Source organism: Argentina silus (genome assembly GCF_951799395.1).
Source record: "Argentina silus genome assembly, chromosome: X".
Lineage (NCBI taxonomy): Eukaryota > Metazoa > Chordata > Actinopteri > Argentiniformes > Argentinidae > Argentina > Argentina silus.
In genome coordinates, this window is record NC_139653.1 from 17,371,584 (window position 1) to 17,395,233 (window position 23,650).

General features: G+C 38.8%; 3 protein-coding genes across 3 annotated transcripts; 1 reads left to right on the forward strand and 2 right to left on the reverse strand.

Moving 5' to 3' along the window:
- Nucleotides 1-363: 363 nt before the first annotated feature.
- On the forward strand, nucleotides 364-1,341 carry LOC310822256 (olfactory receptor 10AG1-like; the record flags this gene model as incomplete). Its single annotated transcript, XM_083694603.1, has 1 exon — nucleotides 364-1,341. One exon carries the CDS (start codon nucleotides 364-366, stop codon nucleotides 1,339-1,341), a length of 978 nt encoding a protein of 325 aa, XP_083550729.1.
- Nucleotides 1,342-9,126: 7,785 nt separating this feature from the next.
- LOC310822257 (olfactory receptor 52B2-like) lies at nucleotides 9,127-10,062 on the reverse strand (the record flags this gene model as incomplete). The annotated part of the gene is made up of 1 exon (XM_083694604.1): nucleotides 9,127-10,062. One exon carries the CDS (start codon nucleotides 10,060-10,062, stop codon nucleotides 9,127-9,129), a length of 936 nt encoding a protein of 311 aa, XP_083550730.1.
- Nucleotides 10,063-18,423: 8,361 nt separating this feature from the next.
- Nucleotides 18,424-19,359, reverse strand: LOC310822258 (olfactory receptor 52B2-like; the record flags this gene model as incomplete). The annotated part of the gene is made up of 1 exon (XM_083694605.1): nucleotides 18,424-19,359. One exon carries the CDS (start codon nucleotides 19,357-19,359, stop codon nucleotides 18,424-18,426), a length of 936 nt encoding a protein of 311 aa, XP_083550731.1.
- Nucleotides 19,360-23,650: the final 4,291 nt, after the last annotated feature.

Here is a 23,650-nt window from a genome sequence, read left to right on the forward strand (position 1 = left end):
GATTATCTTTATTTGCATATCACCTTTCATACATAAAAAAAAAAAAGAAAACATTAAATACATAGTATGGAAATAAATATGTTTTTCTTAAATTCTGAAAGACTTTATTCCACCTCACATGACATTTTTCCCCTGAGATCTACAGTAATTTACATTGCCCAATCACTGCTTTCACAATACATTAATAGTGGCGCACCAATAGCTGTTTGATCTGGCTATTTGGGACTATATTACACAAGTGCATTTTTGTATAAATATGCACTTGATATGTTTCCAAATCTATCAACACTGCAAGGCAGGACATATATCAGGAATCACGTACATATCATCTTTTCATCCAGTTGAAATTTTACTCAACTGACTATGGGAAACAAAACCATTGATGTATTGGACTCAGTTTTCATAATCGGTGAAATTGGTTTGGTGAACGAGTGGAAATATTTGACTGTTCTTCTAGGCTCTCTTATCTACTCATTTACATTGTTTTGTAATGTGAGTTTACTTGTGGTCATAGCCATAAACAAAGGTCTACATGGGCCAATGTATGTGTTCCTTTTCAACTTAGTTATCAATGACTTGATTGGCATAACTGCCATGATTCCAAGGGTAATGTCAGATGTGTTGTCTGAGTATAGGTATACCAGTTTCCCAGCATGCTTGATCCAGGCTTTCTGCCTTCACATGTACGGTGGAGCGACACTTTTGATATTGTCTCTCATGGCTTTTGATCGATATGTAGCGATCTGTCAACCTTTAAGGTATCACTTAATAATGACAAAAGGCACTGTTATGAGCCTCATTGTCTCTGCTTGGCTGATTGATTTTATACTGGTGGGGATCTTGTTTGGACTCATGTTACGGTTCAAATTTTGTAAAATAGTCCTTGTGAACTTCTTTTGTGACAATGTCTCCCTGTTACAATTAACCTGTGCAACAGATTTCACAGTGAACAACATCTATGGCTTATTCATCACAGGTGTGTTTCATGGGCTTGGTGTGTTTTCTATAGTGTTCTCTTACACATGGATTCTGTACACATGCTTTAAAAGCAATGACTATGAGTCTAAGAAAAAGGCTGTGCATACTTGTGCTACTCACTTGCTTGTCTTTTTAATCTATGAATTCTCAGGTATCATTATTGTCCTTGTGTATCGAATTCCACATAGTCCACCCCTGCTTAAAAAAATCATGTCAATGCTTTTTGTTGTATTTCCTCCAAGTCTTAACCCAGTAATTTATGGAATCAAAACCAAAGAGATACGAGTCAAAATGCATCAGCTTTTCTCCAAGTTGACGGGGATAAGTATGGCAGTAAAAGTCAATACTGTTATAATGCAGTGAATATGTTACGACTCTTTAAACAAATTACAACTGTAATTTAAGGATTACATTGATGCTTAAAATACATTTATTAGCATATGTGATGCTGCAGAAACCCTTAATGTAGTACAGTATGAAGGTGCTTATGAATGATTTATGAGGCAGCTACATATACTGTTGGCTTTGTGAAGGATTTATGAATGGGTCATTAAACCTTAAGTTGTAATTTGTTTAGAATTGTGTCCCACGTTACATTTCAATGAAATATTGATTGAATATTTTTTACATTTTAGTTTTGTGAAAACAATGTGTTTAATATAGAAGAGGGCCCTGAGCTCAGGCTAAATGCTAATGATTACATATCACATCAAAGGTTTTAATATTTTATTTCAAAATCTGAAAATCTAATTTCTGGATGTTTGTTAACTATTTACCCACTTGGTTTGTGGGGGCTTGTATGAATGTTATATATACAGATATTTATAAGCAATAACACACAAGAGGGTGTGCTACAGTATATCGGATCTGGAACTCTGTGATGTGGTCATAGGCACGAGGCACAGCATGTAACTGCAGGACCATTTGGAATGATTCTTAAGCCATTTCCTGCGGACATAGGAAGCTAAGATTCAACACAGGTCATCCCTATAATCTATCACAATAGATTGTGTAAAGGGATGGTTTTCTAGCACAATCCAACCCAAAGACAGGCATTGGTTCTCTAAGCGTTGCAGGAAATGACCCTAACCCTAAATATATACAATGGGTTTACAGTGACAGCAACAATTATGACAACAATTCTGGTGCAAGTGGGATTTTTTTATTATATGTTGTATTGGTTTATGCCCTCCACCTATAAAAGTCATTCATAAAACTATTACCATAGTTAGGGACACAGGCTGGTTGATAGTTCTGGAATGCATGAAATATCACTGTAGTTAGTTTGGTTGATAGTTCTGGAATGTATGATCTAATATGATTGGCATGGCAACCCAATAAACAAATCTCTACCTGACTGGCTTATAAAAGCTACATTTGAATAGTTGAATAGTGTAGCAGCATAAGGATGACAAAAAATGTATGATCCATTATTGTCAGAATCCTTCCATTGGTCTTAGCAAAGTTTTCATTATTGAAAAACCTGTTTTAAAAAAGCTAAAATATCCTGAAGAATGTTTATGGCGTGTGTATACATTTTGCAAGTGAAAGTGATGAAGTAGATGTGCTGATATCGTGGATATCAGAACAGCTGGAATGTTTCTCTGCCAATCTCAATGCTTGATTTGATCAACCCGTTGTATAATGAAAGATGGCAGGCTGGTCACAGCACAGCAGCCAGCAGCAGTTTTGCAGCAGCTTAGATCATTTACATTAGACTATTGTAGCATTCATGAAAAGAGTTATCATTTTTGTCTTCACCATACACTGTCTAGGGGCACATGAATGTGATATTTTAAAAATGTAATAATAAAAAACTGCTCTGAGGGCCCCGAAAGCTGCATCTTAATTGGTTGTGTAGAAATTGCTGTAGGTCTGACTAGGAAAATGTCATATTTTTAATGCAAATTTGTTAAGGTATCTGGTAAATGAAAACACCTAATTGTTTCAATATTCAGGGGATGTGTAAACATTGGTATGGTAAGCAGACATAAAATGTCATCAAAATTGGTGGTCAAACGGCTGAGAAATTAGTCAAGGCGATTTGCCCAATTTAAACAGGTGTGATTGCAGTGACCAATGATTGACCTGACGGAAGATCTCACTGGGATCAAAACGTTGTCCATTTGTGACTTAAATAAAACCACTTGGGAGAATTAGAGTTGCGGACATTACTTTTTTCTGTCCATGACCTGAATTTTTCCAGAGAGAACAGCACCCCAGGAGGTTTTCATTCACTTACATAACTTTTAAATTCTCTACTCTTCTCCCAAAAGTATGATTGTTTCCCCTTGTGAAATTAAAAAGAAATGGACTGGTGTTACAAAATAAAGTGGAAATATATACGAGTCCATGCACCAATTAAGGATTATTGTGATGAAGGAGTGCCTTAAAGGTCCAGCATTTAGTTTTGTGTGTTGCTGCCCCCGCTGGCCAGACTGAACATTTTACTGAACTGCATATATTACTGTATGTTTTCTAATAGCTCCAAACATGTGCAGATTCTTGTAAACAAACCAAATGTGAAATAGGCTCATAAAGGCCAGTCCTACCCAACAGATTTAACGCTTTGTTTAGACTAATACAACACTCTTCACTGAACGTTCTTCATCATGTGATCTCATTCATTGCTGTCTGCTGATTTATCATGGCCATTTAGCTCTATTCTAAAGCTAAAATCTACATACTGGACCTTTAACTACAATGGTGATTGCATCCTATATCAGGAAAGATGTCCAGCTCTACTACAGAGCACAGACAATACATGAATGATCAGGATTTCCACATGAAAGTATAAATACTAAAGTAAAATAAATGAAGCATTTTATTTAAAAGTTTTTTTTTTTAAAACAGAGCCTTTAAAAATATTAAGAGAAAGTCTTTCTGGGGTTTCTCAAGATCATGACGGTCATGACGATCATCTCCATCACCAACATCAGGGCAGAACACAGGGAAGAGCATGAACATGTACAGGTGACTGGAACCATACAAATTAAAGAAGTACATAGTCTTCCCCTCGGACATCACAAAATGCAGTAGAGCCATATACGTCATACTGATATGACCATACTGCTAGCCTTGAGCCCCTCCTGGTAACTCAAGACCTAGAAGCCTGTGTTTGGGACAAGGGCCGTGCCTGGCTTGGAGGACTCCAAGGCTACCCCCAGGCACCAGGACAAACCCTCTCCTTGTGCCACTACCTCCGACCAGTATGAGCAGTAGGGGAGGGCAGTGCTGGCCAGGATGCTGGTGAAGCAGCAAGTAACCTTATCTTAAATGTTGTCTTTATTGGATATCTGACAAATGTATTTAGTCCAAGACACGCACTCGCCACTTGTATCAATAAAAAAATCACTGAAAAGAGGTTCATGTGGTGAACATTTTTTGTTATTCACATGATTTAAAATACTGGTGACAAATCATGTATTCCGATTTTTGTATACATTGTAATGGACACATATGATCAATGTTCCCTCTAATTTTTCATGTGTCTGGGCATACACACAAGCTCCCTGAGCACACTGAGGACCACTGTGAGCAACATCAGATGTGCACGCTGTGGCCACACACCAGTATCACACCTGTTCAAAACCTTGGATCATAGCAAGTTACATGGCTTATTAAAAGAATCAAATTACAGCAGCAATTTTCATTAGTTTACTTTTAATATAAGCGATTTGGCCCACTTAAAATGAAAAAGACAAAAATCTTGTTCATGGGATGTATAGTATGTTATATGTGAGAGTCCTGCTTTGGCCATGGGAAGAGTCCTGCTTTGGCCATGGGAAGAGTCCTGCTTTGGCCTGGCTGTGGTCCAGTCCATTACGATAAATCAAAAATGCTGCGCTACGCAGCAACTGGCGGCAAATTCAAATGTGCGTAACGCAGCAACCGGAGGTAGATGCAATGCTGCGTAGCGCAGCATCCGGCACAAATGGGTTAACTCCGCCGCATTGTTGTCAGCTAGCTAACCTGCATGGTGCGTATGGGCAGGGCACATATGCAAGCACTATCAATGCTATGATTGGCTGCGTAGCGTAAGTAAACCGTATCGTATCATTGGCTGGACACCTGTCACTCACTGTGTTACATTGAAAAATGGTACAAAAAACACATTATTGGTCTAATTAATTAGATTAGATTAGGTCTAATATTAGATATTAAATAATACGTTTATGGTGAATTTTATTTTATGCGCTGCATAGATTTTCTTGTGCGCTGAGAATGTGCGAGCAGTGCGCGATTGCACAGGCGCGCAGCTTAGAGGGAACATTGCATATGATGTGTGTAAAATACTTATTTGAAGGTTGTGATTATCATAATAAGCTAATAATGCTAATTACTGTCTACGTGCGCATCCATGTTTGTTTTAATTTGTCATCATTCAATGCATTCAGAGTGTCAAGTAAACGTCTGTCGGGCTAAAGATGTCTTAGCGAAATTAGGTGAGTAGATGGTTCACTCGTATGTCGGGGAACCCATAGCAAAACTTTCCGGAAGATTTGAAGTGACATCTCGTTTCATCTTTGGTTTGATGCAGAAAAACATCTCAGCGCTCACAAACAAGTCGACAGCCACTGTCATATTACTTTCACGTGTTTTAGTCAATAATTTCGATCACTCGTGAGCACAATCGTGATACATTGGAAATTGTAATCGCTATCAGGTCATTTATGTGACGGTTTCTGTCAGTTGTCTCAATAGGACTGCTTGTAACATCACTTTCTCCAGAGCTAGGAATAACGTATAGCCTTAGCCTACATTTTCCGATTTGGATGAGAACTGTGTTATACTGTTGCTACTTCTGTGTATGTCTGAACATCTACATCAATTAAATAAACTGCTCACATTGAGAACATAGAGTTTTAGTAATTTTCGAAAAATGTTTCTGTGAAAAAACTGTGGCCCAAACAAACATAGCAGCGCGTACAAACAACAGCTGCTGTCGGATGACTTTAAACTTTTGGAAAATGTTTTAGTCAGTTATTTAGATCACTAGTGAGCTCACCCGTAATATGATACATTGTAAATTGTAATCACTATACGCAAATTTATATTATGGTTTCTGTCAGCCGAGAGTTGGCTCAATTAAACCGCTTGTAAGACTAGGAATAACGATTTGGATGAGAACTGTGTCATGCTGTTGCTACTTCTGTGAACAACAAAATAAATCTCACATTGAGGGCATATAGTTGTAAAGACTTGCAAAATGCTTCTGTGAAAAAACTGTGTGGTCAGCTCAAATGCTGATTGTTGTCAATCATAAATAGACGTTCTAATCAAGTGTGGTCACACTAGTGTGACCATACACATGAGGGACTACTCTAGACTGATTTCACCAATTTGATTGTATGCATCAAAGGGTTAATACATGTATAGTTAAGTGCCTTATAAGGATGTTAGTTAATGTTAATGAAACAATATGTTACGGTTCCCCCTCCCAACCAACCCTCTGGCACCACCTCGAGGCCGCGGTGGTCATCACTGGAGCGTCTTCCCAGTCGACAGCGCACCTGGACCCGATCTCCTATCAACGCACCTGCAACCCATCCCCAACCTACGACCTACTCAAACCCTGCCTGATCTTCACTCCAGTGCCAGATCGTACTGTGTCTATGATACCTCATCCTCTCTGCTTTTCCCCTCGTCGACCCTTCCACGGACCTAGCTCCCTTACCTATTACTGGACCTCCCTGCCTCCCGACCATCTGCCTGTCCGACTACCCGTCTGCCTGCCCGACCATCTGCCTGTCCGACTACCTACCCGACCCCCTGCCTGTTTGACTGCCCGCTCTCCTGCCGACCCCTGGACCGAACCTCGACCACTCTCATTTGGATTATCCTTCTCTCCCCTATCCTTTTCCCTTTTATTATTAAATACGCCTTCGGGCTTCATCTACCCTCTCTGTGTGCCGTCGTTTGGTTCCTCAGACCTTCTGTGTAACACAATATGTATGGCTTATAGTACTATGTTTATCAGTAAGTCATGTAATGGTTTTTAAGGACTGCTGTTGTTGTTAGTGATCCTAATTCTTTGTGTTTCACCACAAAGTACTATTTCACCATGAACCTGACTCGAGTGTTAAAGTGTCATTAATAAATGATTTGTGAGGATACCAGTTCATGTTAGTGAAGATGTATGGTTTTCAATTACTTTATGTTTATTTGGACTGGAAATTACTTGAGTTTCTTGTCCTTCAATTGCCCATACCTTACTTGCTCTTTTGCCCAGCTGGCATCTTCTTGTCTGTAACAGGTAATTAATGAAGGATTCTAGTCATTGTAATTCATGTGTGTTATTGTATGTTGTTGTGTTATGATGTTCATGCAATCTGTCATACGTTCCGAACTACAGTTTACAAATGCTTATGTGCACTAACGAATATTCAATATTCAATCTTACTCTAATGATTGTGTGTACTCATGAAACATGTCTGTGTGATACTAATAGTAAACTGAAAACTATTTGTTAATTTATTCATTATTATGAATCAATTAACAATGGCACATTACTTAATGACACATGAATGTTACGAGTGGGGGGCAGTGTGGTGGACCCAAAAGCGGAGAGATACTCAACACAGGCGCGAAGTGTACTTGAAGGTGTATATTTAATAAGAATGGATGGGGACACGGGAACAAACAAAACACTAGGACTAAGGATAAAATAAAGGCGGAGAACATAAGCTCCGTAACAGAAATACTCGCTACACAGGCGGCAGGAATACAGGAACAGGTGAAACTAGTAAAGCAGGTCAACAGACAGGTACTCACAAAACAACGGGGAGAATCTCAGACAGGGACATGAGGGAACACACAGGTGAAGGGGATCAGGGAGAATCCCGGCTGATTGGGAGGGATTGACCCGTGTGGCCAGAGGGGGGCGCCAGAGTCACCAGACAGAGCCCTCAGGCGTGACACATGAAGATTAGTTCAGTGGCTTTGTAAATTAATACCCATTCATTAGTTTCTTCATAGGTTAATAATGGATATGTTTATAAAGCATTACTTAATGGAATTAAGGATTAGTTAAGTGGCTTTGTGATCCTTATTTTGAAGTCATAACTATTCATTAATATATTCATATCATAATAATGAATGAATGTGCTTAAAATAGTTACTTAACATTACTTAAGTGTCATTGTGATCCTTATTGTAAAGTCATAACTATTCATCATTAATCCACACGTTACTAATGAAAGTCTACAACGCATTATGGTACTTTATTATTTGTTTATTCACAGACACAACCATGTCTTACCAATACCAATACAATTTGTATTCCCAACAGTGCTGATCACACTTACAAGAAATCAGGGGCAACAGGAGCGATATCAATCTAAAGCAAATAATAGTCTTCTTTTTCAAACACAAAAGCATTCAAATAAAGTAAAAAAAAGTACTCTATAGATATGATAATAATTGTTGTTAATTAATGCATTATTTAATGCTTATTAATGTATCCTTATTTCAAAGTGTTACTGTTTAGCAGTTTGTTCATAGACAGTTGAACATTCATAAACCATCTTTATGGGACTACAAATAAAGTGTTACACAACATTCTAATCCTAAATCAGACCACTTTAACAAATATACATTTTGGAATCGGTTTTACAATTTTTTGAACAAATTGGAGTGCTTAAATGTCCATGCGTTCCAAAAGTTGGACTAGTGGTGCATAGCAGGAGCCACTGTTAACACATGAAATCTTCAGGTTTCCACAAAGCACTGTGTTAATTAGCAACGACTTATGTGGCGGTTAGGCAGTATTAGGCATTATCTTTGAGTAGTTAAGGTAAGGTATAGAGTTAGGCATTAACTTCAAGTGCTTAGGGTTAGGCATTAACTTTGAGTGGTTACGGTTAGGGTTAGGCATTCATTTTGAGTGGTTAGGGTAAGGGTAAGTTGTCAGAGGAAGGTATTAACAAACATAATCAATAGCAACAATAATAAGCAAGCAAAGCCACCTCAAACCCGTGATGTTCGGGTCTTGATTTAATATATAAAAACTAAAATATAATCATAATATATCACAAAAAAAGAGAAAGAAAATGCATATAGATAAATGTCAGTTGGATGTTTTATAATAATCCATTAATTCATCTGTAAATATTTGTAATCGGTAATATACACAACTTGAAATATAGCCTAAAATGGAAAAATCTTGTTCTTAAAGAAATGCATTGCCTTTTCTCTGATTTCTTTTGTTTTTAGACCATATATGATTGGATTCAATGTTGGAGGGAAAATTAATGTTGACACCCCTATGAATCTCCGTAAATGGGGGGAAAGTTTTCTCAATCTGTATGATATAATTGTGAAAAGACCTAAACACTCAAGCAGAAGAAAAACAATTAAATGTGTGGCACAAGTCTGTAGAGCTTTGCTTTTTGTGTCTGATCTTTTGTGTCTGAAACAAGCAACAAGGATCTGAAGATAAGTATAGAGAATTGTTCCAACTGATATCACCTGCATGAAAGCTACAGTAAATAGTCCATAGATGTTATTGATGGATGTGTTTGCACAGACTAGTTTCAACAGGGAGGGATTGTCACAGTAGGAGTGTGTAATCAGGGATCTACAACGAGGTAACCGAAGCAGCAGGAAAAAAAGCACACCCATCAAAATCAAGTTAAACACCCACACCATTGTGATGATCTTCATAATGTGGGCATTAGTCATAATTATGTTGTACTTCAATGGGCAACATATAGCAATATATCTGTCATACGCCATAGCAGTAAGAATGAGTACAGCACCCAATCCATAGATATGAATAAAGAAAGCTTGGGTGACACAGGCAGAGAATTGAATGGTCCTGGTGTCAAATATAATCTCTTTGATGATCTGTGGAAAGAGTGCAGTGGAGCCTATGAGATCGTTGATAGGTAGGTTCAGCAGTAGAAAGTGCATGGGATGGTGGAGACTCTTATTCAGGACGATGGTGAGAATCAGGACGAGGTTGCAGAAAACAATGATCATGTAGCTCAGTGTGGCAAAAAGGAATGCAGGGAACACACTTTCAGGTGGGAGATTAAAGTCTTGCAGTGTCAAAACAGATGATATGTTTGAGAAATCATCCATTTTCATTGATTCAGGATTTTCCTCCTCAGAGAGACTGTATGAGGAAATTATGAATATCATCTAATATAAGAATCAAAACATGACCATGATACCACTGGGTCAACACATGATGAGCCCTGTTTATTTTAGTTAAGTACAAGTATTCTTGCAGTAAGATCATTAACTTGGAAGTTAAATGTAAAGAAAAACAATTAAAATGTGGTTGTTCATAGCATGAAAGGATGTTTTTACTTACCCTTAAATTAACCCAGCATGAAACCTTCCTGCCTTGATCAGCCTCACCACCAGCCACCATAGCACACAGTGAGGTGAGCCATGACAGTTGATTTATAAGAGAAACTGTTCAAAAATTCAAAAGAGATACTGTGATATCATCTGAAATTTAGACCGAAACTAACTGGCTGGAAAAACACCTATGACTTTATATGAGACATTCAGCCCTCAACAGTCCTCTGAGATATAACATAGTTGATCTTCAAATAGTGGTGAAAGGCCTTATGGGTTGTCCTCTCAGGAGGGCTCATATCTTGAAAAACATGAATATGAATATCAACAAGGTTGACTCATTGTGGGTGACAGGACAAAATCAAAACAAAGGGGGCTTTAACAGCAAAGTGCATTCTGGGAATTGGTGCCATTTTTTAGGTTGATCACTCCTCCCAGACTGCCAAGAGCCTTGGGGTGATCCTTGACAACCACTTATCCTGTGTGGCGAACATCACAGCGACAGTACGCTCCTGTAGATTCTTTCTCTACAACATCAGAAGGAAATGTAAATGTAAATATGGACGCAGTGCGCTCACAACGCAAAGAACGCAGTGCACCCCAAGTTCACGTTGAACATATTTCACATGATTGAAATGACAGCTTTCATGAATAAATAAAAAAAAGGTTTACATGCCATGTGTAATTTATGTTGCAAGCTTAGTTCAGGCAGGACACTTTAAGTCAGTGCTAGCTGTCTGTCAGGTGACAAATCAGCTGTTTACACCCAATACAATCACATGTTACATGTTGATATGGCAGCCTATTTACATGGTCAGTCTATACACCTCTGTGTAGCCTACAGTATTTTTTCTGGTACTGTTGGTCGTTAGGGTTAGGGTTAGGGTTATGTTGCTATGAGAGTGTTGATATTGTTTTTGTTCCCACCACCACCCCAAGACACCAACTGCTTTGTTTCTGCTCTGTCTGTATCTATCAGAGGGGCGGGGGAGTTGATAGATGTATGCCTACCATGTAATATACATGTACAGTATTCAGACGCCTTCACTTTTTCCACATTTTGTTGTGTTATAGACTCAATTTAAAATGGATTAAATTAAAAGTATTTGCCATCAATCCACACACAATACCCCAATACAAAGCGAAAACAGGTTTTTAGAAATTTCAGTGAATGTATTCAAATTGAAATACAGAAATACCTCATGTACATAAATATTCAGACCCTTTGCTATGACACTCGCTAAAATGCAAAAATGTCAACAATTCACTCAATATGTTGAATTGAGTTCATCTTAATGCAAAGATAATAGTTCATGTAATTTTGGAATTAATATCTTTGTTTTTATAGGGTCTCTCATTTGCATATGAATCAATTACACACTGTGTGGATAAGGTGGTCATTACAAACTGAGCAAATACTTCTGAATACTTATGCACATGAGGTATTTCTGTCATATGCACTGAAGTACTGTATATGTTGTAGTAGTTTATAACTCCCATGCAGGGAGCTATGAAAAGAGGAGCCATCCAAATACGCCAAACCTATAATATAACCATTTTATATTCAACAAGATTGTAAACATGTTGTCCCCCACGGCCAATCAATTTTGAGGCAGTAGGCTTATAGGTCTACTGCATTAGGCCACACTCTGCTGCATTTGTAGCCAGACTGAAAAGTTACCGGAACCTGTAGTGCTTATTTGATTCATTATAAGTCTTGCTTCTTGCAGCTATTATATTGTTCCAAAATTCATTTGACTATAGGGCTACTGCATTAGGCTACACTCCTATCTCTCCTCTGCACCCTATTGTGATAGCATCTCAGCATCTCCTCAAAACTCTTAAACAATCTCTATGGCAAGACGCATCTTTCGCCATAGTTTCGTAAAAATTGGGCCATCAGTGTAATTTTGTAAATGTGTATTTGTATTGTTGTAGAATTTAAGTAATAATACTTTGAAATAAATTACCGTTAACCGGAGCTGTTGATTCATTCAAAGACTTTATACTACATACACCTAGTCTACATACACCAATAACATTCAACAACTACATTTCGTCATCAAGGTGGGCGACTCCTACCTGCCTGGCGTCAGTTTGTCTACTTAAATCTTGATGAGCCTCAGGCTGTTTTCAAAAGCCTTTTGTCCTGGCTGTTTACAACTTTGTTTATCACTTATTTACCCTATCTTTTAATTACTCTGTCCTGTTTCTGCAACTTTGATCCTTTGTTTTCTTCATCTCTAGCCAACCCCTCAATCTGACCTTACCCCTCTTTACTGCCTTCTCCAAATGTTCTAGGACCATCTGTTTTCCTGTGACCTTTTCCCCTAGGTGTGGGATTACAAACCCTTATACTGTCTTTAAATTTACCATATTATGTATCTGTATGGCAAGACGCATCATTATTTACTCACGTTTAATCAAAATGGTTCCTGTGGTGTCGGACATAAAGTGACATACTGTACGAACAGACAGAGATCGTTTCATTGTGGGGGAAATAAAAAAAGAAAAGAATAAATGGTTAAACTAAGATGTGAGTGTTCCTGACTGAACAATAATACATCTGAGAAAGACAGCCAGGGGTAATGAGAGCCAGGTGGGGCTAGAGTGAGGAGATCAGCAAATCAGCTCATGAATGGTGAGATGAGAGGAAATTGTTTAAATAGCCTTTCAAGATTTTTTAATGTGGACCAACTTGAGTTGAGATGGCAGTATGAACCTTTTAAACACTGGCCTACGTAAGACATGCTATTTTCTCAACTTTCAAAAAAACAGATGAAACCTATATAACTAAATTGCCACACTAAGAAGACATGAACAGATTCCACTGAAATATGGCCCACAGAAGTTTCACACAATAATTATAGATTAGTATAGATTTTTTTATTTGTATTTTTTAAAATTTAATATATCATTTAGTATTACTTTAAACACTCTTAAAATGTACTAGCAACAACCCGGTCAAAATCATTAGATCTGATTGTTTTTTTCAATGTTTTTAAGCTACCGTATATTTTATAGCCTACAACATTTTTACAACGGCATTGTCACAAAGTGGGAAAACTGAGAGTGGCTATGGTCATGAACAACTCTCCCAAGATGTCATTCTAAGAAAGCTTACAAAAGTGTGTTTCATAAGCACGCTATCAGCCATTTTTCCTCCTGTCTACATAGGCATCCCATCTATAGACGTGTGTGCTTACAGCATTTGTAGCCCTTTTTTACAGGACCCTGCGTAATTAATGGGACAGTGATTTTTTCTTCTTTTGCTTCAACTTTCCAAATGTTTGGAATTGAAATCAAACAATTTCAAACTATAAGGTCAACGTGGAGATTCTCAGCTTTTATTTGATGGTATTTCTGTACACATTGGATTCACCATTCAGAAGTTACAACACCTTTTATGCATTTATGCCCCTATTTCAGGGTACCCAAAAGTGATGGGACAGATTCATCAAATGTCCAGATCAAGAATGTTTAGTATTTGGTCCACAATCCTTTGCATGCAATAACTGCCTGAAGTCTGCAACCCATTGACCCAACCAGACACTAAGTATCTTCTCTGGTAATGCTCTGCCAGGCCTGTGCAGTTGTTATTTGTTTTTAGGACGTTTTACCTTAATCCTTTTCTTCAGCAAAATGCATGTTCAATAGGATTTACATCTGGAGATTGACTTGGGCAGTCAACAACTTTCCACTTTTTGGGCCTGAAAACCTCCTTAGTTGCTATGGCAGTATGTTTTGCCGTGCTGTATGATGAAGCACCGTCCAATGAGTTTGGAGGTATCTGCTTGTACTTGACTGACAATATGTTTCTGTACACTTCAGAATTAATCCTGCTGCTGCTGTCAGCAGTTACATCAACAATTAAGACAAGTGATCCAGTTCCAGTGGAAGCCATACATGCCCAAGCCATAACACCCACTCCACCATATTTCACAGATGAGATGGTATGCTGTGGATATTGGGCAGTTCCTTTTTTTCTCCACCCTTTAGTCTCTGGTACATGTTAATCTTTGTCTCATCTGTCCACAAAACCTTTTTCCTGAACTGCAGGCTCTTTCAGGTACTTTGTAACCTGGCCATCCTGTTTTTGTGGCTAACTAGTGGTTTGCACCTTGCAGTGTAGCCTCTGTAGTTCTGCTGATGAAGTCTTCGACAGATGGTAGTCTCTGACACATTTACGCCTACCTCCTTGAGAGTGTTCCTGATCAGTGGGACAGTTGTTTGAGGGTTTTCTTAACCCTTTGATGTGTATGATATAGCAATTAATATCATTAGCTTGTTATGTTCAGTAGAAACTTCTAAGTATTGTAACGAACGGCGGGGTAGAGTAGCTTGCCTTAAGCGGGTATCGAACTCGCAACCTTCCGCTTACAAACCGGCCGCGCTAGCCACAACACCAAGAGAGTTAACTCCCTTGGCGGAGCTGCTAACGGGCCTTACACAGGGTCGTTACACTATCCCCTCCGTTCGGGAGAGCGTGCCCTCACGCTTCACTATACAAGTCTCTCACGTGGACACGCCTCTCCGATGGCCTCACGGGCGCCATCCCACTTCTGACACCAATGTAACGAACGGCGGGATAGAGCAGCTTGCCTTAAGCGGGTATCGAACTCGCAACCTTCCGCTTACAAACCGGCCGCGCTAGCCACAACACCAAGAGAGTTAACTCCCTTGGCGGAGCTGCTAACGGGCCTTACACAGGGTCGTTACAGTATTTTACACACATCACGTGTCCATTACAGTGTATGCACAAATCGGAATGCATGATTTGTCACCAGTATTTGAAAACATGTGAATAACACAGTAAATAAATGAATGATCACCACACAAACTTGTCAGTGATTTTTTTATTGATACAAATGGCGAGTGCCAGTGTCTTGGTCTGAATAAATTCATCGGATATATGAAAACGTGTTCGTTTATTTGAAGGAGAAGACAAACTACTTCTTGCTTTTAGCTATTTATTTATATGTCAGAATTCCAAGCTTGTACAAGGACCATTTTTGCCGAATAAAATCACAGTCAGCAAGCTGTTAATCTGTAACCAACCTTCGAAAAATGGCTACATTCAAAAAGTCACACAAAGCATTTACAGTTAACAAAGTGATTGTGATTGGCTATTTGGTTGGGGAGGAGCCGTGGTTTAGACTTGGCTCTCCCTCGTTGGTGTATGGGCTGGTCACACCCCCCTGACACCCGATCCGTTCCAGGTAGAGATATCGCCGATCCGTTCCATCTAGAGATGTTGCCCTGCTGAAGAAAACATATACCTACTCTGATTTGTCCTTTCCTAGCCTAGTATTTTTTCATTACATCATTCTTGTGTTATGTGTGTGTTGCAACATCCATCTTGATGACCTGACCCAACCTCTCCATGTATTAGTCCAACGTACCACGGAACTAATGCTTGATTCATTTCTCATTTATCGACAGGCCATCACATTAGTAAATTTAGCACACTGCAGTAATATATTTTTTATAGCAAAAATAAACTGTTTTTATAAAAATGATTTCCAACACTTCTCAATCAAGAGTTAATGATTACCAAACAAATGTTTCCTGAATCAGATGATTAAAAAAACATATTAATTCAATTGATTTGCACATGGAATATCAAATAAAATTATTTTAATCACCCTAAATAAAGAACTGAATAGCTTTATTTACTCGTCTGCTATTGAGCATTATGATGCAACTGTTTTCATAAAAATAATTTCTAACAAATCCCTCCTTTCACACCTTTTAAGGTGTGAACCAAACCTGCGAATCGCCTTTACAGCAAGGCCTCAAATGCAGCCCTTTCCTCCCTTTCAGACTCCTCCTCCCAGTCTGGACCCTCATCCTTGGACATCCTTCAGCACTCAGGAGAGGAAGCTGATACGCAGGGGGAGCCTGTTCTTTGGACAGAGCAGTGGTTATTAAGCGATTCACTAGCGTGCGCATACAAGGGATACAACAACAACCACAGCATGTTAGTATAGCAGCAAAAGTGGCCATAGAAACAAACATAGACATGAAAAGAGCTTTATACTTCCCAAACGTAGAGGTAAACCAGTCTCCCAACAGATCATCAATACCAGAATCCTCTGCCATTTGATTTGACAGGGTCCTCAGCCCTTCCAATGCCTTTGTGACTGACACATCAGGAGCTGTGTTATTGGGGATAAAGGTACAGCACGAAGAACCAAACATAGCACACACTCCTCCCTTTTCAGCCAACATCATATCTAGGGCCATCCTATTTTGAACAGACATAAGGGATGTGGCTGCCAATTGACCAGATAGACCTCCCACAGAGTCTCTAGTGAGGTTTGCCAACCTCTGAACATTGAAATATATGTAGTTGATTCTATCAACGTTTTTATTAGTAGTTATCCATGGGAGTATTGATTCAAACCCGTTGGCAATAGGGCTGGCCAATTTGAATTCATCAGGAACTCCGCGGGGAATCCTAATTGCATCAATATAAGTGGGAGAGGCTTTAATCAAATCAAAACTGTCTGGTGTGGACCTTCTCCTACGGTAGTCGCCCACTGTGAGTGTCATGTTTGCTTTGTGGCCAATCATGGTTAGGGGTAAAGCTAGCCTAACAATTGTACAAATGTTTGGGTAAGTAATTTAGCAGCCTTCTGCCTCCTCAGAACCAATGAAGGTCTGCTCTGGCTACGAGTAGTCTGGAGGCATTGGCCCATGTTGTGACATTGATAGTGTGAGTGCACCATGCAGGATTCATTTCACCCACCTTAGTACTATTTTCTCTGGTTAGGCAGGTGTAGTTTCCTTTTCTTGGCTGAAAGGTTGGTGGTGTGGTGTGGTTGGTTGTGGCTGGGAAAAGAATACTCAGGGTAGAGCAATTAGCAGGATCAGGTTCCATATGTAAGCGCATCATGCAATTAAAGCCATCTTTGTCTGTATCATACAATAGTGGAGCGTGGGTGGTATACAGAGTTGGTCTTGCCGTTGAACAAACAATGCAATCGGTCATATTCATGCTTCTGGCAGTAAACTGGACCCAAGTCAACCAAGTGTTTGAGTCGCTATAACCAGTTTCTATGGCTAGGGTTTCTTTTACTGTCAAATTTGTGAGATATCTGATCCTAGGGTCTATCTTGCCAGGGGGTCCTGGGCTGGGGATATTCTTGGTAATGTAGTTCTGCGCATTCTGCGAGTTACTAGTCATTGGGGACTGAAACTTTTTTGTTACTGTGATTATGAACTGACCCAAGGGGTCAGCACCAGATTCATCTGCCCCCATCTGCCCCCAACACACCTTTATAGGCATTAACTTTGAGTGGTTAAGGTAAGGTATAGAGTTAGGCATTAACTTCAAGTGCTTAGGGTTAGGCATTAACTTTGAGTGGTTACAGTTAGGGTTAGGCATTCATTTTGAGTGGTTAGGGTTAGGCATTAACTTTGAGTGGTTACGGTTAGCATTAGGCATTAACTTTGAGTGGTTACGGTTAGCGTTAGGCATTCATTTTGAGTGGTTAGGGTAAGGGTAAGTTGTCAGAGGAAGGTATTAACAAACATAATCAATAGCAACAATAATAAGCAAGCACTTGTCAAAATTGCCCCAAAGCCACCTCAAACCCGTGATGTTCGGGTCTTGGTTACACCCCCCCACACACACCTCATCCCCACCCCCAATAAATACAGGATTTTTTTCTCATCAAACAAAAAACAGTTCCCAATGGCATAATAATTGAAGGAGTTATTAGCAAAGTAAATTCCTCCATATGTAACCCATCTCTTTCCATAGTTCCAGTAAACAAGGAACAGGTAAGGGGGAAAGGGAAATATGAAAGGGAGAAAGGAGATGAGGGGTGTACCACAAACAAAAGCACTTACACTGGCACAGTAACTATGACATATCAGGTGTCAATCAGATTTTGTGTAATTACAGTATAATCAGAGAGGCTGCAATTAAACAAAGATAACAAGGATTACATATACTGTATATGAATAAGTTGATTTAATATATAAAAACTAAAATACAATCATAATATATTACAAAAAGAAAGAGACAGAAAATGCATATAGATAAATGTCAGTTGGATGTTTTATAATAATCCATTAATTCATCTGTAAATATTTGTAATCGGTAATATACACAACTTGAAATATAGCCTAAAATGGAAAAATCTTGTTCTTAAAGAAATGCATTGCCTTTTCTCTGATTTCTTTTGTTTTTAGACCATATATGATTGGATTCAATGTTGGAGGGAAAATTAATGTTGACACCCCTATGAATCTCTGTAAATGGGGGGAAAGTTTTCTCAATCTGTATGATATAATTGTGAAAAGACCTAAACACTCAAGCAGAAGAAAAACAATTAAATGTGTGGCACAAGTCTGTAGAGCTTTGCTTTTTGTGTCTGATCTTTTGTGTCTGAAACAAGCAACAAGGATCTGAAGATAAGTATAGAGAATTGTTCCAACTGATATCACCTGCATGAAAGCTAAAGTAAATAGTCCATAGATGTTATTGATGGATGTGTTTGCACAGACTAGTTTCAACAGGGAGGGATTGTCACAGTAGGAGTGTGTAATCAGGGATCTACAACGAGGTAACCGAAGCAGCAGGAAAAAAAGCACACCCATCAAAATCAAGTTAAACACCCACACCACTGTGATGATCTTCATAATGTGGGCATTAGTCATAATTGTGTTGTACTTCAATGGGCAACATATAGCAATATATCTGTCATACGCCATAGCAGTAAGAATGAGTACAGCACCCAATCCATAGATATGAATAAAGAAAGCTTGGGTGACACAGGCAGAGAATTGAATGGTCCTGGTGTCAAATATAATCTCTTTGATGATCTGTGGAAAGAGTGCAGTGGAGCCTATGAGATCGTTGATAGGTAGGTTCAGCAGTAGAAAGTGCATGGGATGGTGGAGACTCTTATTCAGGACGATGGTGAGAATCAGGACGAGGTTGCAGAAAACAATGATCATGTAGCTCAGTGTGGCAAAAAGGAATGCAGGGAACACACTTTCTGGTGGGAGATTAAAGTCTTGCAGTGTCAAAACAGATGATACGTTTGAGAAATCATCCATTTTCATTGATTCAGGATTTTCCTCCTCAGAGAGACTGTATGAGGAAATTATGAATATCATCTAATATAAGAATCAAAACATGACCATGATACCACTGGGTCAACACATGATGAGCCCTGTTTATTTTAGTTAAGTACAAGTATTCTTGCAGTAAGATCATTAACTTGGATGGCCATCACCACAACTTCAATTTAAGTTAAATTTAAAGAAAAACAATTAAAATGTGGTTGTTCATAGGATGAAAGGATGTTTTTACTTACCCTTAATTTAACCCAGCATGAAACCTTCCTGCCTTGATCAGCCTCACCACCAGCCACCATAGCACACAGTGAGGTGAGCCATGACAGTTGATTTATAAGAGAAACTGTTCAAAAATTCAAAAGAGATACTGTGATATCATCTGAAATTTAGACCGAAACTAACTGGCTGGAAAAACACCTATGACACATTCAGCCCTCAACAGTCCTCTGAGATATAACATAGTTGATCTTCAAATAGTGGTGAAAGGCCCTATGGGTTGTCCTCTCAGGACGGCTCATATCTTGAAAAACATGACAACATGAATATCAACACGGTTGACTCATTGTGGGTGACAGGACAAAATCAAAACAGGGGGTTTTAACAGCAAAGTGCATTCTGGGAATTGGTGCCATTTTTTAGGTTGATCACTCTAATTAGGTTGATCACTCCTCCCAGACTGCCAAGAGCCTTGGGGTGATCCTTGACAACCACTTATCCTGTGTGGCGAACATCACAGCGACAGCACGCTCCTGTAGATTCTTTCTCTACAACATCAGAAGGAAATGTAAATGTAAATATGGACGCAGTGCGCTCACAACGCAAAGAACGCAGTGCACCCCAAGTTCACGTTGAACATATTTCACATGATTGAAATGACAGCTTTCATGAATAAATAAAAAAAAGGTTTACATGCCATGTGTAATTTATGTTGCAAGCTTAGTTCAGGCAGGACACTTTAAGTCAGTGCTAGCTGTCTGTCAGGTGACAAATCAGCTGTTTACACCCAATACAATCACATGTTACATGTTGATATGGCAGCCTATTTACATGGTCAGTCTATACACCTCTGTGTAGCCTACAGTATTTTTTCTGGTACTGTTGGTCGTTAGGGTTAGGGTTAGGGTTATGTTGCTATGAGAGTGTTGATATTGTTTTTGTTCCCACCACCACCCCAAGACACCAACTGCTTTGTTTCTGCTCTGTCTGTATCTATCAGAGGGGCGGGGGAGTTGATAGATGTATGCCTACCATGTAATATACATGTACAGTATTCAGACGCCTTCACTTTTTCCACATTTTGTTGTGTTATAGACTCAATTTAAAATGGATTAAATTAAAAGTATTTGCCATCAATCCACACACAATACCCCAATACAAAGCGAAAACAGGTTTTTAGAAATTTCAGTGAATGTATTCAAATTGAAATACAGAAATACCTCATGTACATAAATATTCAGACCCTTTGCTATGACACTCGCTAAAATGCAAAAATGTCAACAATTCACTCAATATGTTGAATTGAGTTCATCTTAATGCAAAGATAATAGTTCATGTAATTTTGGAATTAATATCTTTGTTTTTATAGGGTCTCTCATTTGCATATGAATCAATTACACACTGTGTGGATAAGGTGGTCATTACAAACTGAGCAAATACTTCTGAATACTTATGCACATGAGGTATTTCTGTCATATGCACTGAAGTACTGTATATGTTGTAGTAGTTTATAACTCCCATGCAGGGAGCTATGAAAAGAGGAGCCATCCAAATACGCCAAACCTATAATATAACCATTTTATATTCAACAAGATTGTAAACATGTTGTCCCCCACGGCCAATCAATTTTGAGGCAGTAGGCTTATAGGTCTACTGCATTAGGCCACACTCTGCTGCATTTGTAGCCAGACTGAAAAGTTACCGGAACCTGTAGTGCTTATTTGATTCATTATAAGTCTTGCTTCTTGCAGCTATTATATTGTTCCAAAATTCATTTGACTATAGGGCTACTGCATTAGGCTACACTCCTATCTCTCCTCTGCACCCTATTGTGATAGCATCTCAGCATCTCCTCAAAACTCTTAAACAATCTCTATGGCAAGACGCATCTTTCGCCATAGTTTCGTAAAAATTGGGCCATCAGTGTAATTTTGTAAATGTGTATTTGTATTGTTGTAGAATTTAAGTAATAATACTTTGAAATAAATTACCGTTAACCGGAGCTGTTGATTCATTCAAAGACTTTATACTACATACACCTAGTCTACATACACCAATAACATTCAACAACTACATTTCGTCATCAAGGTGGGCGACTCCTACCTGCCTGGCGTCAGTTTGTCTACTTAAATCTTGATGAGCCTCAGGCTGTTTTCAAAAGCCTTTTGTCCTGGCTGTTTACAACTTTGTTTATCACTTATTTACCCTATCTTTTAATTACTCTGTCCTGTTTCTGCAACTTTGATCCTTTGTTTTCTTCATCTCTAGCCAACCCCTCAATCTGACCTTACCCCTCTTTACTGCCTTCTCCAAATGTTCTAGGACCATCTGTTTTCCTGTGACCTTTTCCCCTAGGTGTGGGATTACAAACCCTTATACTGTCTTTAAATTTACCATATTATGTATCTGTATGGCAAGACGCATCATTATTTACTCACGTTTAATCAAAATGGTTCCTGTGGTGTCGGACATAAAGTGACATACTGTACGAACAGACAGAGATCGTTTCATTGTGGGGGAAATAAAAAAAGAAAAGAATAAATGGTTAAACTAAGATGTGAGTGTTCCTGACTGAACAATAATACATCTGAGAAAGACAGCCAGGGGTAATGAGAGCCAGGTGGGGCTAGAGTGAGGAGATCAGCAAATCAGCTCATGAATGGTGAGATGAGAGGAAATTGTTTAAATAGCCTTTCAAGATTTTTTAATGTGGACCAACTTGAGTTGAGATGGCAGTATGAACCTTTTAAACACTGGCCTACGTAAGACATGCTATTTTCTCAACTTTCAAAAAAACAGATGAAACCTATATAACTAAATTGCCACACTAAGAAGACATGAACAGATTCCACTGAAATATGGCCCACAGAAGTTTCACACAATAATTATAGATTAGTATAGATTTTTTTATTTGTATTTTTTAAAATTTAATATATCATTTAGTATTACTTTAAACACTCTTAAAATGTACTAGCAACAACCCGGTCAAAATCATTAGATCTGATTGTTTTTTTCAATGTTTTTAAGCTACCGTATATTTGATAGCCTACAACATTTTTACAACGGCATTGTCACAAAGTGGGAAAACTGAGAGTGGCTATGGTCATGAACAACTCTCCCAAGATGTCATTCTAAGAAAGCTTACAAAAGTGTGTTTCATAAGCACGCTATCAGCCATTTTTCCTCCTGTCTACATAGGCATCCCATCTATAGACGTGTGTGCTTACAGCATTTGTAGCCCTTTTTTACAGGACCCTGCGTAATTAATGGGACAGTGATTTTTTCTTCTTTTGCTTCAACTTTCCAAATGTTTGGAATTGAAATCAAACAATTTCAAACTATAAGGTCAACGTGGAGATTCTCAGCTTTTATTTGATGGTATTTCTGTACACATTGGATTCACCATTCAGAAGTTACAACACCTTTTATGCATTTATGCCCCTATTTCAGGGTACCCAAAAGTGATGGGACAGATTCATCAAATGTCCAGATCAAGAATGTTTAGTATTTGGTCCACAATCCTTTGCATGCAATAACTGCCTGAAGTCTGCAACCCATTGACCCAACCAGACACTAAGTATCTTCTCTGGTAATGCTCTGCCAGGCCTGTGCAGTTGTTATTTGTTTTTAGGACGTTTTACCTTAATCCTTTTCTTCAGCAAAATGCATGTTCAATAGGATTTACATCTGGAGATTGACTTGGGCAGTCAACAACTTTCCACTTTTTGGGCCTGAAAACCTCCTTAGTTGCTATGGCAGTATGTTTTGCCGTGCTGTATGATGAAGCACCGTCCAATGAGTTTGGAGGTATCTGCTTGTACTTGACTGACAATATGTTTCTGTACACTTCAGAATTAATCCTGCTGCTGCTGTCAGCAGTTACATCAACAATTAAGACAAGTGATCCAGTTCCAGTGGAAGCCATACATGCCCAAGCCATAACACCCACTCCACCATATTTCACAGATGAGATGGTATGCTGTGGATATTGGGCAGTTCCTTTTTTTCTCCACCCTTTAGTCTCTGGTACATGTTAATCTTTGTCTCATCTGTC